The following is a 16,540-nucleotide window of genomic DNA, read 5'->3' on the forward strand; positions in this document are numbered from 1 at the left end:
ATGTCTTTTTAAAACAACGGTGAGTGTACTAATTCAGGAAGCTGCTCACAGCCTCACGCCAGGAGGTGATGGAGCCAGGATTTGGACCCAAGCTTTTCTGATCCCAGAGCTGACCCCAGCCTGACTTCCCTGCCTTCTCCTCTGACTGTTCCCATCTACCAGAGGTTATACATGAAACAGTCTGTAGGGACAAGTCGAGCAATGTCCATGAGTGAAGTGACCTTGGTGTCAGGGGACTAGTAGGGGCTATGGCAGGTCACCCCATTTGGGCCAGGCCGGAATATGGGCCTGGCATTGACAAAGTCTTCCCATTTTTCACCAGAAACAGAAACATGGAATGTTCTAGAAATTTTTATTTGTCTAATTCTGTGGGTCATATATGGTCCATAAACAGCCAGTGTCCACCCCCCTGCCCCGTGGGAAGCATCTGGTCCAGTGGGACACATCTTGTCACTGCCCCACAGACACAGCCCGCCCTTCCCATCGCCCTGGCTTTACTCCAGCTATTCCTCCTACCGCAGCGCCTCCTTCTTCCTCTTCCTCATCATCATCCAGATCCCACTGATCCTTCAGATCTCACTCAAACCCACCTCCCGCGAGAACCCCGCCAGCCCCTCTAGCTCACTGAAGCCTCTCTCCTCTGAGCTTCTCCGCGTATCAGAGCAGAAAGTAGGAATGATGGAGCCTTCCATTTGCATAGTCTTTTCCAGTCCACAGTCCAGTCTACGTTATTTTGTTTTAAAGTGGGTCCCTACAACCGACTGTGAGGTTGGTTGAAGGCAGGCTTTGTTATTGAGGGCAGGGTAGGATTCCTGCAGAAAAACAACTGAGGCTCCCAGAGGAAATGCCTGATTTACACACGGCCACACAGCTGGTAATGATCTGACCCAGGACTTTGTGTTTTCAAACAGTTTTAATAAGGTATAATTTATATGCTGCGGTGTTCACCCATTGAAGTGTAAAATTCAATGATCAGGCCAGGATGTTGAACCCACTGCCCAGTGCTCACCACACTGCAGTCCACCCCGGCCCACCCTCTAGCATCCCCCCTGCTCCCCCCAGCACCTGACAGCGCAGTGCACAGAACTGGGACCCTGTATATGTTGGTGAAGCAACTGTTAGATCTTGAACCTGGACAGTCAGAGCATTGATTTTCTTGTCCTGGGACACTCAGGCTTTCACTTCCCAGAAATCAAAGGAGGACAGGAGGTAGAATTTATTCTTCCAGATCCACACCCCTGGGATTTTAGTTTTTCCCATCTTCTTTCTTCCTTGGCCCCCTCTGCCCACAGCAGTCTGTCAGGTAATTACTAATAACAGCAACGGTACCAAATTATGACCCACTCTGAGCCAGACATTGTGTTGACATTAACTCTCTAAATAGACATTAAGGACTACTAATCCTCACATCCTGCAAAAGGGTATTATTGTCCCCATCTTATAGATGAGAAACTTGGATAACTTTCCCACTGTTTCTTACCCAACTGGCAAGTGGCAAAGTCAAGGTTTGAATGTGGGTCTTTGTGGTTCAGAATCCATGTTCTTGTCACTGACCATCCTGCTTCCTAGGGTGGAAATTTGCTGGCTCTGAGCAATGAAGGAAGAAAAGAGTGTGGTCCCTTGGACTCCATTTGGCCGGGGGGTGGGGGTGGGGGGGTGGAGCCCCGCCCCACTTCCTTCCTCTTGCAGTCAGGAAACATCACCATGCCTCCTGCTGGCGCCTCCTCCTGGGCCTCTCTGAGCATTTCATAGCCTGCCTGCTTCTATAATTTGCAAGTGCGTTCTCCTTGGTTTGGACTGAAGCTGCTCTGGGCATCCATTTGTGAAGGTTCTGCCAGTGGGATCCTCCAAGTAGTCTTTCTTTGGTTCTTAAGATTCACCCTCCATTCCCTGGAACCAGAAGTTTTACCTCTGTCCTGCCCAGGCCTGCCTTCCAGTCCTCGAGCTTTGCATTCTCGATGGGCTGCTAGATTTTGGAGACGAACACTGCTCAGTCCCTCTGGCTCCCGGGATCACCACTGCATCGGGCACCTCCCTTTCCCACCTCCCTCTCTCGTAGTTTCCAGGGACCCAACTGGTATGATTCCCAGGATTCTCTTTGGCATATCCATTCAATGAGACAAAACTCTATCCTGGCTTTTGGATAAGGGATGTGTTACCAGCTAAGCTTCTATGCATTTCCATACTGCTCTCTGGAATGGCCTTTCTGCCCTAACTTTGTCCAGTTCCTGTCTTAGTCTTTAAACACACACACACTCATACACACGCACACTTGCACTCTTCCACTCTTTGCCCTTGGCTGTGCAGAATCCACAAATACTCAACTATGTGTATTTTTCAAACATGACCTTATTTATGTTATTCTGGGGCTTGACCCCAAATGGTTTTCATTCTCTCACTTCGTTATACAGTTTTCTATGAATTTTGTCTCCAGCTTGTCTTTTGTGTACACTCATGACAGTGCTTTCTGTTTTCTGCTTTGGATTTTCAGTGTTAATCATGTCTGTCGAAATCTGTCTGTGGTTGGAAAGAAGCAGAGAACTTAGATGATCAGAGAGAGAAGGCATCCAGGAGGGGGGAGATAACCAGAGAGGGGGGCATACAAGGAGGGGCGGATAACCAGAGAGGGGAAGCATCCAGGAGGAGGAAGGTGTGAGCCAGGCAGGAAGGCAGGACTCTCCACCATATTCAGATGGCCTGTTTGCTAGATGGATGGTTACAGAATCACAGAACCTTACAGTAGTAACAGGCTCTGAAATCACCTAGTCCACTCCTCTTGTTTTACAATTGAGGACTTGAGGCCCAGAGAGGAGAAATGACTTGCCCAAGTCAAATCCCAAGCCAGTGGCCTAGCTGGCACTTGAAAATCCATCTCTCAGTTAATGAAAACAAGTCAGCAGGGCAGATTTATGTGTGAGCTGCTTTTTTTAAGAAAACACACCATGCAGTGGAGAGCCCAGCAGTGTTTATAAAGAGTTGACGTGATGGAGGGAGACCTTGGGTCCCAGGCTCCAACTCTGGCCTCTAGTGCATAGGGACTTGGAGGGATCAAGCATCTCTGTGGATGGGGCCCGATATAAAGAGTGTTTCTGCCCCACCGAGGCCTGGGAAGCAGGGACTAGGCAGCAGCTCCCTGGGCCAGATGGCACTGTCCTGTCACCTTCCACATTGGCCTCTCTGCTGGGAAGGTAGTGGAGAGCCTGCCCTGAAAATGAGCAGTGGCACCAGCCTTGCCCACCGCCCTTCAGCCCAGGAGGCTCCAAGGAAAGCTGGGCCGGACCTCTGGGCCGAGTGTCCCCCAGGCTGAGCAGTGCAGCTGATGGGCCCTGCCCCAAACACACAGTGAAGGAAGTGGGATAGCGTGCAAAACTGTAGAGGGGAAGGTGACAGCCCAGGGCCCCAGTGACGTCAAGGGGGGAAGGAGGGCAATTAACTGAGGGACTCCACTTTGGTCAGGCACTCTGGGATTAGCGTGGTACAGGGGGCAGTGTCTATATTATGATTTTGGTCACGGTTCTGCTGGCTTCAGGGCCACTTTCATCAGCTGTCCTTGTCCTGTTTCCAGCACAGGCAGGTCCCCTATGCCATCGCTCATGCCAGGATCTGGGAAGGGTGGACGGATTGCTTCTCCCTCCCTGTTGGCTGGGCCCCAGAAGAACCCAGTGCTCAAGTCACATACCCTTCGTTCTGTTCCGGAGATGTTTCCAGCTGGTGCAGCCCAGGGGCAGCCCCCGGGGGCGCAGAGCTGCACTGGGGCTGCGGGGGAGGATGGGACTGGACTGGTGGGCGGGCTCTGAGAGGACACCCTGGACCCAGGGCATAGGGCTGGAGGGTTCCCTCTGTCCTCCTCCTCCTCCCCGTCCCCCATGTAGGGGGTGGGCTGACAGAGAAACTGGCACCTCGGACCAGAAGCAGAGTAGAGGGGGCTCTGGAACCGTTTTCCCAGTGGAGGAGAAGTAGACCCCGCTCCTCCTCATCCCAGACCACCTCCATGCTCTGGCCTGCTCGAGTGACAGAAGAGATGAGCAAGTCACAGTGCCAAGAGTCAAGAACTTAAAAAGCTCAGCTGCGTACCATTAGGACCGCTGATACCGTAATAGCTTCTACATGCCCAGAAGTCATTCGTAGGCTCTCTACGGTGTGTGAGGCACAGGCCTGTCCTCCTTGGGGACCATGGTGCAGGATGAGTGATGGGGCCCAGGGAGTGGGCCCAGGGTGGCCTGCCCAGGTTCAGGGGTGTTCCCATGAGCACAGTCATGTCTGAGGGGCTTTCCAGTTCTCAGATTTTGGGGGCTCTGCCCAGGGCCCTGAGAGATCAGAATGGTGTGTGTGTGGTGAGTGTCAGGCCTGAGGGGGACAGGGCTCTTGAAAAGGAAAAGATCTGGTGGATGTTTGGGGACATATGAGAATGTTTTTGCTGAGGTGAGAGGGAGCTTGTGTCCAGAAGCATCAGACTGTGAGTTTGCAGAAGGGGTCAGGTGGGGAATGATCTTCAGGGGTCTCCAATAGAGGGGCTGTGACCCCTTGTGCTATAAGGGACCTCAGAGACTGTGAGTTCACTCGATTCTGACGAGATTAATGGGTTTTAGAGAGACCGCAGACAAGGAGATCTTTAAAAAGGCTGGGAGCAAGACCCGGATGAGTGTGGTAGCCATGAGGAAGGAGGTAGAGACATGACATGGGAATCACCTCGATGATGAGCCTTGGTGAGCAAGGGGGGGCATGGGGTACAGAGAAAAGGGAGGAGTCAAAGCAAGCTCAAGATTTTTGGCCTAGGTTCCTGGGAAAATGATAAAAAGTCAGACCCCAAGTGTGCATTCCCCACAGGCAGCAGTGATTTGAAGAAGCACTTGGTCGTTGGAGCCCCCGGCAGCCTGGCCCCATGAGACTCACACGGGCCCCAGTTTAGGTCCTTCTGAGTGTGAGGGTCTAGTTCCATCTAAGGGTATGACTAAGGCTTAGAAATCAGCAGACACCTGTACTGTCCACTCCACCTTCCTCCCAGTTCATCTCCAGTAAAGGCCCTTAATAACCGCTCATCTGTGTCTTAAAAACTATACCCACATGTAGGATGTTTCCAGACCTGCGTCTCCCTGAATGAGCCAGCCAAGCTTGGCGAGGTGATTTCAGGGGCAGCTCAGAATGACTATACGTGGTGATGTTGGGATAGTTCTGGTGAAGGCTTATGGTGGGGGGAGGGGGCACAGATGGTCAGGATGGCCTTGCCACTCAAAGGTTACCAAGCCCCTTTATATCCAGCATGTCATGTAATCCACTTACTCCTCAAATGTCTGGGGAAAAACTTTAACTTAGATTTTATAGAACCAGGACCTGAGCCCAAGACACTCCATATCCATACCCAGTGCCTACCTTCCAAATGATCTCCACCACCCTAATGCCCCACCACCTGGGCAGCCTCCTCCCTTTGCAAGAATTACTCCTGGGAAGATCCATACATTGAGTCATGCCCACAGGAGAGCAAATAGAACAAATTCGAGTGTTCAGTACATTGCCTTCTTGACCTGCTCATGTTCTGGAAGCACTGAGTTCCACGTGGGGGAGGGACAAAGAAGAGTGACAAGGCGGGGAGTGTACTGGGCACAGGGAGAAGGACATCCTTCCCAGGGACAAGTTGTGCAGTGCAGACATTCAGGCAGCCCTCAGTTTCCCTTGCTGCCGCTCTGACCTGACAGAGAGATTGCTGGAATGGGGGTGTAAAGCTCATCTGCTCCTTCCACCATGCCTTTCCTTTGCTGTGTAATCTGAGGTGTGTCTTAACGCTGTCATCTGAAAACTAGGATCACTATGGCCGGGCTTACTTTGCTTTTCTTCATAGAAGAGAGGAAGATGGCCACAGAACCTGGTCCCCTTTAAATGATTTGTGTGTTACGCGTGCATTTTTAAGTTGCTGATTGCTTTTTCCCTGTGTATGTGCCATGGAATCATTAAACGGCTGTCAACTTGGGTTAGGGTCTGAGGACGGTGCCAACTTTTGGAATGTATCAGTACATCTCAATCTTGGCTGCCTGGTTGTTTTGTATGTATTAACACCCTCTGATCTCATTCATTCACCAAATATTTCTTGTGCAATCCATTGCTGCTATGCTGTGAGTGTGCATGTTTTGGTTTCCTAGGGCTGCCATAACAAAGGACCACAAACTGGGTGGCTTAAAACAACAGAAATTGATTCTCTCACCATGCCGGAGGCTGGAAGTCCGAAGTCAAGGTGTCCCCGGGGTCATGTTCCCTCTGTAAGCTCCAGGACACAATTCTCCTTGGCCTCTTCCTAACTTCTGTTGGTTGCTGACAATCCTTGGCATTCCTTGGCTTGTAGACACTCAGCCCCCCTTGTCACATAGCATTCTCCCTGTGTGTCTGTCTGTGCTTTATCTTCTTCTAAGAACACCGGCCATTGGGTTAGGACCCACCCTGCACTGGGTTAGGACTCACCTTGCATTGGGTTGGGACCCACCCTGCATTGGGTTAGGAGTCACCCTGCATGGGGTTAGGACTCACCCTGCATTGGGTTGGGACCCACCCTGCATTGGGTTAGGACTCACCCTGCATTGGGTTAGGACTCACCTTGCATTGGGTTAGGACCCACCCTGCATTGGGCTAGGACTTATCCTGCATTGGGTTGGGACCCACCCCGCTCTAGCATCACCCCCTCTTAACGAATAACATCTGCAAATGACCCTATTTCCAAATAAGGTCACATTCTGAGGTTTCAAGTGGACATGAATTTTGAAGGGACGCTCTTCAATTCACTACACTATGGTTGTGGCATTTTCCTGGGTCTTCTTTTTCTGTCACAAGACAGCAGGAGTGGGGAGCTTGGCGTCTGGATCTTCACAGCTGGGTCAGGGATGTCAAGGATGGAGCTGGCAATTTTGTTAGGAAAGAAAGAACACGTACAGCTATGAGTGGAGGACAAGGCGGTGAGAGATAAGTGTCAAATGGGACCACGTATGTCCATTCAGGTGGGCTGTGCCCACCCTCAGCAGGACACTGGCTCGGAGAAGCTCTGGCCGGGAGGCAGCCATGAGCCACGTGGGGTGGGGGTAGGGACAGGAAAACATAGGAGATTGATCCGGCGGGCAGCAGGCTGGGGGGCGGAAAGGTCTAACTGCGTTTTGGGAGCAGGGAGCCATCTTGTGTGACAAGTGAGGCAGCAGGGATGGGACCAGACAGACCGGAGCTGGAACCTGCACTCCTTTTCTCACTACCCGGCTGTGTGGCCTCAGACAAGTAACTTCAACACCCAGCCTCGTTGTGGGGACTGAATCCAGTCACATAGGCTGGAATCCCTGCCACAGTGGAGTCTGGCCCTGGAAGAAAGCCCCACTCAGGAGCAGTTAGACGCCCCCTTCTTCCCATCAGGTGCTCAAGCCAGAAATCTGGACATGATCCTGGTCTTCTCCCCCACCTTCACCTACGTTTAGCCAAGGTCTGTCTGTTCTGCCTCCACACAGCCACTCACATCCCTCCAGGCTACCACTTCCCTAATTCAGGGTTCTGCCGCCTCCCACTCGGGGTGCAGCCTCCTCATGGCCTCCCATCCTGAGCCACTTTCCAACATGGCAGCCTGAGCCATTTTCCTCGTGTGCAGATCTGATCACACTCGTGTTTCCCTCAGGCCCCGCTGCCGCTTCGGAAGCCCTCAGGGTCAAGTCCAACACTTGGGCCAGGCCTCCAAGACCCCCATTTGCTCACCCTTCTCGTCCTATCATGTGTCCCCAGCTTCTAATCTCACGGTAGCTCACATATCTCTTTCTTTAAGCTCTTATAGGGATTGTCCTCTCTGCCTGGAACTCTCCCTTTCATTCTGTCTAATCAGTCCAGGCTGCTGTAACAAAATACCATGGCCCGGGCAGCATAAGGAGCGGACCTTTATGTCTCACAGCTCTGGAGGCTGGAAGTCTGAGATCAGGGTGCCAGCACGGTTGGGTTCTGAGGAGAGCCCTCTTCCTGGCTTACTGGTGGCTGCTTTCTTGCTGTGTCCTCACATGGTGCGGGGAGAGGGAGAGGGAGAAAGAGCACCCCAAGCATGGCGAGGGAGGGAAGGAAGGAGCAAGAGTACTGTCTGGTGTGTCTTATTGGGGGCCCTATCCTCATGACCTCATCTAAACCCGATCACTTCCAAAGGCACCACCTCCAAATACCATCACATTGAGGATTAGGGCCTCGGCATGTGCATTTGTTGTGGGGAGGGGGTGTGGATCAGAGATATTCAGTGTTCCCTTTACTTAGCCACCTTCTGTTCCTCCTTGAGATTTCACTTTAGATATCACTTCTTCCAGGAAGCTTTCCTTGATTCCCCCTGCACCCATACAAGACTGGGCTGTGTGCTCCCAAAGCATAATGCTGACTCTTCCTCTCTTGAAGAGGGAATTTTTGTTGCCTCTGCAGGTATCCTGTTCCAGAAAGCTACCTGCTAACTTTGGTGCCATTTGTAACCCTTTCAGGACCACCGGGCCCCAAAGGTGATCCGGGAGATGAAGGGAAGGAAGGCGAGCCTGGGATCCCTGGATTACCTGGACTTCGAGGTGATTGGGAAGCCCCGGGAGGAAGCTGCGCATACCAAGAAGGGGAGGGTGCCCCCAATCCTTCCCTGGCCCTCTACTTTCTCGTTGATATGTGATGGGGCTCCCTGGGAGAATGCCCAATCAACCTATTTTCAAATGCCCTGTTCTGTCAAAAGACTGATAGGTTGTAGGTATAACAATAGGATGGAGCAAATACTTCTCGATAGAAAGTACCAGGATGTGAAGGAAAGGGGTGCACGAGAGGCTCACAGCTCCCTGAAGCCACTTCCCACCCCAGGAGTCAGGGTTCATGTGACCAAGGCCTTCAGAAGGAATGGAGGGTGTTCTGCAAGTATGTTTTACCTCTTCAGTGTTTCCCGAGTCAGCAGACCCCTGATGCTCCCTCCTCCTTGCTGATTCTGCCCAGATCAATGAACAGACTAGTGACAGCTCTGAAGATCCAGTGGCTGGTGGGGAGGGTAGCTTCTGGCCTTCTGGAAAGAGGGCGTTCTTCTTCGACTCATTGTCTCAGAAGTTCCTGTCCTGTGACTTTATCAAACTTGGCATCCCAGTCTGTTCACTTCTGAGTCTCTGCTGCGAGCAGCATTTTTCTAGAAGAATGCAAAGCCTTCTAAACAATGCAAGAAGAGGAGGAGTTTATTCGGGGAAAGATGTCTGTTAATGTCAGGAATTATATCTCTAAACCATCTGCTTCCTAAGTCTCGAGGAGGTTGCGAACAGGAGAGAGGGCAGAAGCTAGTAGAAGGAGAGCCCACAGCCCAGCTTCCACTCCTGGCTCCCCTCCAAGGGAACTCCCCAAATTCAGAACCGAGGATGCCTAGATACTCACAGAGCTGTGAGAGCATTTTTTCTGCCTTATTAAATTGTACGATGGGGAGCTCTGGGCATATCTCATATTAGATTTAGAATTCTGCGGCAACTAGGCGGTTGGACTCCAAGCAGGTACCTTGCATTAGGCAGGAAAAAAAGAAACCAATCAGCCCTTCTCTGAGGTCCCACCATCCTCTGGGGCCACGCGTCCTCTTCCAGACATTTGATGTTAGCTCTGAAGAAATAATAACTGGAAGGCAGGTTTTTCCAAGTCACGGAAAAAGACCAGAGAAAGCCAACTCACATCCAAAGCAGGAAAGAACAAGTAATCAGTTAATTAAGAGTTCTTTGGTTTACAGAGATAACTGTGGGCTTAGGTCAGGCCTCGGGGGGGGGGGGGGGGGGCGGGGGGGGGGGATGGTGGGCAAGGCTCTCACTGGGTGAAAGCATTTGTTGATTCTGGCTCTCCATGGGGCCTCGTGGCCAGGAGCCCTGGGGCCTGATCTGCCAGCAGGTCATCCATCCCATTTACTGGCCTTGCTGACTTTCTCCCTCCTCCTCAGCCTGGGATCCCCTCAGCTATACCTCCCTGGATGTACAGCATGGAAGGGATCTTTGTGGCTTTTTTCTTAAAGAGGATGGGGAGGTGCTTCATCTTCCTCCTACCCTAAATGCCAGTAAGCACTTTTCATCCAGCTTGAGACAAAGCTGACTGACCACAGGCTTTCAGTTCAGGAAGGTCAGGGCTCAGATCCCTCTCTGCTGCGTGACCCTGGGCAGGTTACTTAACCTCTCTGGGCCTCAGTTTCCTCCTTTGTAACATAGGTGAAATAATACCTCAGTTTATTGTGAGGATAAAATGAGATGCTTTATGAGAAGACTCCAGAACAGTATCTGACACATAGAAAGTACTCAAAAAAAAAAAAAAAAAGTTTGCTGAATTTAAATCTCCAGCATAGCTGGAGGTAAAGGGACATCTCCCAAATGGAGTGGGTACCACCACCATTACTCACAATAGGATTGGACCTTTCGGGGGGGCGGGAAGGGGTCCAGCCTAACTGGATAAAAGGTGCCTCTGGGGAAGGTTTGTGCTGACCTTTTGGACACTTGCTTTTGCAGCATCTTTAAGTTAACTGAGAAGAATCAGGAAGGAAAAGCTGCAGGGGGATGCCTGGTTGAGGCGGACTGCTGGGCCAGATGATGACCTGCAGAGGCCCTTCCAGTTCTGAGTCTGAGCCTCCACAACTTGTCCTCTGTCTTCCCAGGGCTGCCAGGGGAGAGAGGCACCCCAGGACTGCCAGGCCCCAAGGGCGATGATGGGAAGATGGGAGCCACAGGACCCATGGGCATGCGCGGGTTCAAAGGTAATAACGAATCTCCGAGCTCCCATGTAGCCTTGCTCACCACTAGCCCCCGGCACCAGCGCGGACACTGGAGTGGATGGACGGGGTTTGCCTTTTGGCTCTGCCACCGACCAGCTAGCTCAGGGACCTTGGACAAGGCACTTCGCCTTGTCAGACCTTAGTTTCTCTGTCCCAAACCCAGAAATCCTCATGTACCATTCTTCGCAGGGCTGTCACGAGGATTACACGGGTCACGTTGACCTTCTGTCAGCTCTCCACTGCTGCAGAAATGCAAAGCGGTGTCCCTGGGGGTTGCGGCTCAGTGGTGTAGCCGGGGAAGCCAGGCTGGGAGAACAGGCTCACGGGAGAAACAAGGGGCTGCAGACCCAGGACACCCACCTCCTTCCCCAGACCCCCAGATTCCCAACAGTCCATCCCATGCTTTTGACTCCCCCCATATTTGAAACGTTAATTCAGTTCTCAGATTTCCACTGCCAATGGTGTTCCTGCTGAACTGGTTTTCTTCCTGATGGCAGTCACCTTGTTCATTGTTAGGGGCATCCACGTTATTAGTCAGTCCCTGGCTTTCCACATTCTCTTCAAGAGCGTGCAGACTTCTACCGTAACCGCGGGGCAAGATGAGGAAATCGGGTGCTGGTTCCCCCGTGTTAACCTCCTCACCTGTGAAAATGAAAACGAAGGAAAAGTACTATTAATCATTCCCACCCCGTCTAGGAGGGTCTCTGCGTCTTAGATCGCTGGGAACTTTTAGGCTACTTGCTAGTGATTGAACAGGCTGAGGTTTTCCTCCCTTTTATGATCGACATTTTTTAAAAAATGATTTTAAAACAGACTACAAACGCAGCACATGCTTGTTGAAAAAATTTGACAATACAGAAGTACGTAAGGTATAAACTAAAAAGGGAGTCCCCTCCCCCTTAGTCCCTTAAGCTGTTAGTCTTTAGAGTAACTGCTGTAAACACTTTGGGGCACATCCTGCCAGATCTTTTTCTAAGCATATTCATATTTATGTATATGATTGCCTTGGGGTATTTTTTTTTTTTCAAAACTTGGATCACATTAGGCATCCTTCCCTGGAATTTGCTGGCTTGCTTTTTTTCACCAGACAATAGGCCATAGGCTTTTGACTTGCAGATATCTTTCTGGAGGTACTTGGAATAGAATTCCCTGGTCATTTTACTGCCCCCTGGAGTGGTGTCAGGACCTTCTACTTCTTTGTAGCGCAAGATGCTAGCTGGAAAAAGAGCTCTGTTCTTTCCACCATATCCTGAGAAGGAAATTTTACAATTTCCCCGGAAGCTCTGCCTCGTGTTTCCTAGCCTCCCCCCAACGCCCCCCCGGTAAATCTGCCTGACATATAACCTCTGTCCTCCCGAAGTCACTGAAGACCCTCCCGCCATCTTTTCCTCTTGTGCTTATTAGGGCAAACTTGGCCGTGCACTTCTGAAACCTTGACTGCTTACTAGGAATATCTTTGCCCCGTCTTCTTCCTGTTGAATACCACGTACTCTAGCCCATGCTGGTAGATGCTGCTCTTCTACACTTTAATTAGGAGGGAACCCCTTGACCTCCTTCCTGGGGTGACCAAAACATGCAGCGTAATTGACTCAAGCTCTTATCTTTCTTGCTCTGCCAGCTGAGAGTTTCTCAGGTCTTGGGTCTTGGGTTGATTCATCTCTTGCAGATAATATTTTATCCACGGTCAGGATTCGTTTCCACTTCTTTTTTTTTTTTTTTAATTTTTTTATTGTTATGTTAATCCCCATACATTACATCATTAGTTTTAGATATAGTGTTCCATGATTCATTGTTTGTGCATAACACCCAGTGCTCCATGCAGAACGTGCCCTCCTCAATACCCATCACCAGGCTAACCCATCCTCCCAACCCCCTCCCCTCTAGAACCCTCAGTTTGTTTTTCAGAGTCCATCGTCTCTCATGGTTCTTCTCCCCCTCCGATTTCCCCCCCTTCATTCTTCGTTTCCACTTCTAATGCCAGTTTTCCTCCTCTGTGTCAGGTGACCGAGGCCCAAAAGGAGAGAAAGGAGACAAAGGGGACCGAGCGGGGGATGCCGGTAAGGACATTCTACTGGGGTCACTGGATTCTGTGGCAACTGACATCCGAGCAGCCCCACACGTTTGAGGGACGGGAGGCTGGAGCCATGGGCCAGGGCTCCCGTGTTAGAGCAGCTCCCTCCCTGTTTCAAGGCTCTGCTGGCCCAGCAAGAGACAGCTATACTCCAGGGACACAATACATCCTTCTGGGTGTGGTATAAGCCCAGTGGTTGTCTGGAATGATCTAGAGGCAGGCTGCCTGTGCTCCCTCCTGGCGGCCTTACAGGCTAGTTAAATAATCTCTGTGCCTCAGTTTTCTCATCTATAGCATGGGGTAAGAGGGATCCTTACCTCATAGGATCACTGTGAGAATTAAATGAGGTAATTCACATAAAGTGCTTATTACAGTGCCTGGACCGTGGTTTTAGGACTCAGTGAGTGTTGAATATTATTATTCTGTGTGATACATTAGTTCAGACAAGCTGACTTCCCTGGTGCTTACATGGGGAAAGTGCAGAATCCCTTTGGTTTTCCTCCTTTGCCATGGACTGAGCAGTGATGCTAGGGAATCTCATTACTGGGCAGAGCACCAGGTCTAAAAATGGCAGTCTTTCCAATGAGTGTTCTCCCTAACATGTTGACAAGAGAAGCCAGCCTATCTAGTTACGACACTGTTTTCTAGGGTTTCTTCCCCCTACCCCCCCAAGGGCTACACGTAGAACCTTGGAGAGATTGTCAGAGAAGAATGAGTCTCCTAGCCAAGTTTAACAAAATATTAGCATATAGTATTTGCTGGGCTCTGAAATGCTGCCGTTCCAGGTGAAGGCATGAGCAGATTATCCCCTTCTAGGGCATCTGTGCTCCAGTCCTGGCTCTCTAGGAGGACTGGGCCTGGGGAAAGAGCACCTGCACCCAGGTTCTGCTGTGACACTCCGGGACCCATGCCACTGAACGTTCACACACTGGACCCTAAGGCTGACCTTTGGTTCTAGTACTTCCATCCCAGTCATGCAGGACCAAGAAGGAGACCTCTCTCCTAAGTAGCGTCCTTTTCCAAGGTCTCCTGAAACTTGAACTTGCCTCCTATTTCCTCTGGCCTTCTCTTTCCCAGGGTAGGATTCAGGATCAAACAGGAGGGGCGCCTGGGTGGCTTAGTCAGTTAAGCATCTGCCTTCAGCTCAGGTCATGATCTGAGATCGAGCCCCGAGTCGGGCTCCCTGCTCAGCAGGGAGTCTGCTTCTCCCTCGCCCTCTGCCCACTCCCCCCGCCCCCCACTCGTGCTCTCCCTCTCCCAAATAAATAAATAAAATCTTTAAAAAGAAACGGGGGAATCAAACAGGAAAAATGTATGTGATAGCACTTTGTCACTCTAAAGTGGTGGCCATACCTGAGGACAAGATATGCTTATGCTTACCCTGGACTCATGACGTCCACCTTACCTTAGATGCTAGAATCCACAAAACAATTTATGTGGTACAGTCTTTCTAGCATTGTCCTTAGCCCCTTTCTAGGGCAGCCAAGGGTTTAACTGGGAGTGTCCTGGCTAGACGAGGAGACCTGGTGGGCTTCACTAGGAGCCAAAAGGAGAGTTTTGAAGACAAGAGAAGGCAGTCTGGCTGTGATCTAGGACATCTGTGATAGATCTGAGTCACGCTTATCTAATGGACTGGTCACTGTACTTTGTCTTTGGGGTGCTGCCTTCGGCTCTGTGTGTTGACTGCTTTCTGATGGAAGGCTGCCAACATAGCTGAGAAGGACTGTGGCATTTAGCTCTGTGAAATAAAAAATTCCTGATGGGGTGGCAGGGAGGGAGGAACTGTGGAAAGCTGACCTTTGAGAGGGAGATCTGCCCACATACCAGGGGGTTCCTGTCAGGAACTCTTTGGCAACTATTCCTCAGCCAACTTGAGAGGAGAGGGGAGGTCTGTGCTAGCCTGGGAAGAGGTGGTGGTTGCCGAAAAAGGACGCTTTCATTACTGTTTACCTGGCTTCTCTGGGCGGGCTGGCTGGGCTCTGCAATGGGATTGGGCTGTGGGGCTGAGGGCGCAGTGTGGGGGGCCGAGCCACAGTGGTGTGGGGCTCCCACAGGCATGGGTGGGGGGCATGGGGGCAGGGCATCGTATCCACTTGGCCCTGGAGTCTCTGGACTGCACCACAAGAGGCTGATGTCAGCTCGGGACAACCCCTCCCCAGGGAAGGACGGCGTTCTTTCCTGCCCTGAAGAGGCTACACCCTCCCTGGAGCCCAGAGCTCAGACGGTGGCTTTGATGCAAAGCTCTAAGCTTTTTATTGCAGTCTCCAGTCAGGACCCAAAAAGTATCTTCATGCGTGACGGAGCAGAGACGGCTCCACAGATGGGAGGCTTTACACGGCGTGCAGAAGAACGTGGGAGACACATAGGAATCGTAGGACATAAAAGGTGGGCCGTCCATCCATCACCTGTTTTCAGAGGCTTTCAGTGGAAGGTGGACTCTCCCAAGGCAGGAGCAGAGGCAGAACAGAAAACCCAGGCCTCTGGCTTCTCCAATTCTGGAATGAGATCTTAGGCCCCCGGTCTTGAAGAGTCAGCCTGAGCTCCCTTAAACCCCTAGTGAGTCCCTCACCTGGAGATACGGATTTAAGGAAACCATTGACGCAATTCGGGGCTGCCCCATGCAGGGGGGCTGGTGGGGGCCTGCTTTCCCATGGCTTCCACCCCCTGGCCTGGCTCTGACCACACCAAACCCATGCTATGGTCAGACTCTGGGTTCCATTTTTAAGGAGCTCCAGTCCAAGGGGTGTTAACTGGATCCCTGGGACCGGGGCTCTGAGGAGGAAGCCAAGGATCATCTTTCAGGAAAGTGGAAATTCTGATGAGCACTGAGTGCCCATTTCTGGAAGCTTCTGTCATTCCCAGAGCCCAGGGCAGCCCCACCATAAGATCTAACAGGCAGGAAGAAAGGGCTCAGTACCAGAGCTCTGGCCTCCTCCACGAAGGAACAACGTGGAAGAGGAACCTTCCTCAGGTAACCCAGCTTGGAGAACCTTTACCAAACACCTCCCACCTTTAGCAGCAAAAACCTAAAGTTCCAGCAGGTGGGGATATTACTACATAAAGGGATTGATGAGGGACCCAAGTTACACACCCCTCAGGTCAGAATCAGAAATTGGGGGCTTTCCTTTGAAAGAGGGCATTACAGAGGATTTCTCAGGACCCGTGTTTTGAGTCAGTATTAAAATATTTCTCAGAATAGGATCTTGTAATTGTTTACCCATACTTTGATCTGGAGTCATACATTTCTAGAGCCAAATGGGATTTCAGGCCGACTCCTCTCCCATTCCTGAGCAACCCCCCCACCCCCCCCCACCCCCAGTTCATTGAACAGGGACCACGAACAGAGAGCTAGAGAGAATCCCCATGTCCCACGGCCAGGTCATGGTTCAAACAGTCTAGAATCCAGATCTCCTGATTTCTGCTTGACAAGATGTAAAGTTTTCTTTTCTTCTTTTCTTTTCTTTTCTTTTCTTTTCAGACAAGGCTAATATCAGTCATTCTGTTAATGTTTGGCTTTTGGGAGTTTGGCCAGGAGAAAAAAAAGTTACATATACATATCTCAAGCAGAAAGACATTTGTTTTACCTTCATATATGGTCCATTTGCAGGAAAAATAAATAGTATTTTTGCAGCTCAGGGGCAGGTAAAGGATCCAATTTTGTTTAAGTCCCACAGCATGAATTTAAAGCAAGATATAAGTTCAGATGGTTTAAAAACTTTTCCTCAATTTGG

General features: G+C 50.9%; 1 protein-coding gene across 2 annotated transcripts in view; it reads left to right on the plus strand.

Moving 5' to 3' along the window:
- SCARA5 (scavenger receptor class A member 5) overlaps positions 1 to 16,540 on the plus strand; it is a 120,548-nt gene that overhangs the window by 73,569 nt on the left and 30,439 nt on the right. For both annotated transcript variants that reach the window (XM_036074077.2, XM_036074079.2), the window contains exons 5-7: positions 8,466 to 8,546; positions 10,622 to 10,720; positions 12,739 to 12,795. In XM_036074077.2, the coding sequence (XP_035929970.2) occupies positions 8,466 to 8,546; positions 10,622 to 10,720; positions 12,739 to 12,795 (237 nt within the window). The remainder of the gene's footprint in view (positions 1 to 8,465; positions 8,547 to 10,621; positions 10,721 to 12,738; positions 12,796 to 16,540) is intronic.

Source organism: Halichoerus grypus, chromosome 3 (assembly GCF_964656455.1).
Source record: "Halichoerus grypus chromosome 3, mHalGry1.hap1.1, whole genome shotgun sequence".
NCBI classification, from domain to species: domain Eukaryota; kingdom Metazoa; phylum Chordata; class Mammalia; order Carnivora; family Phocidae; genus Halichoerus; species Halichoerus grypus.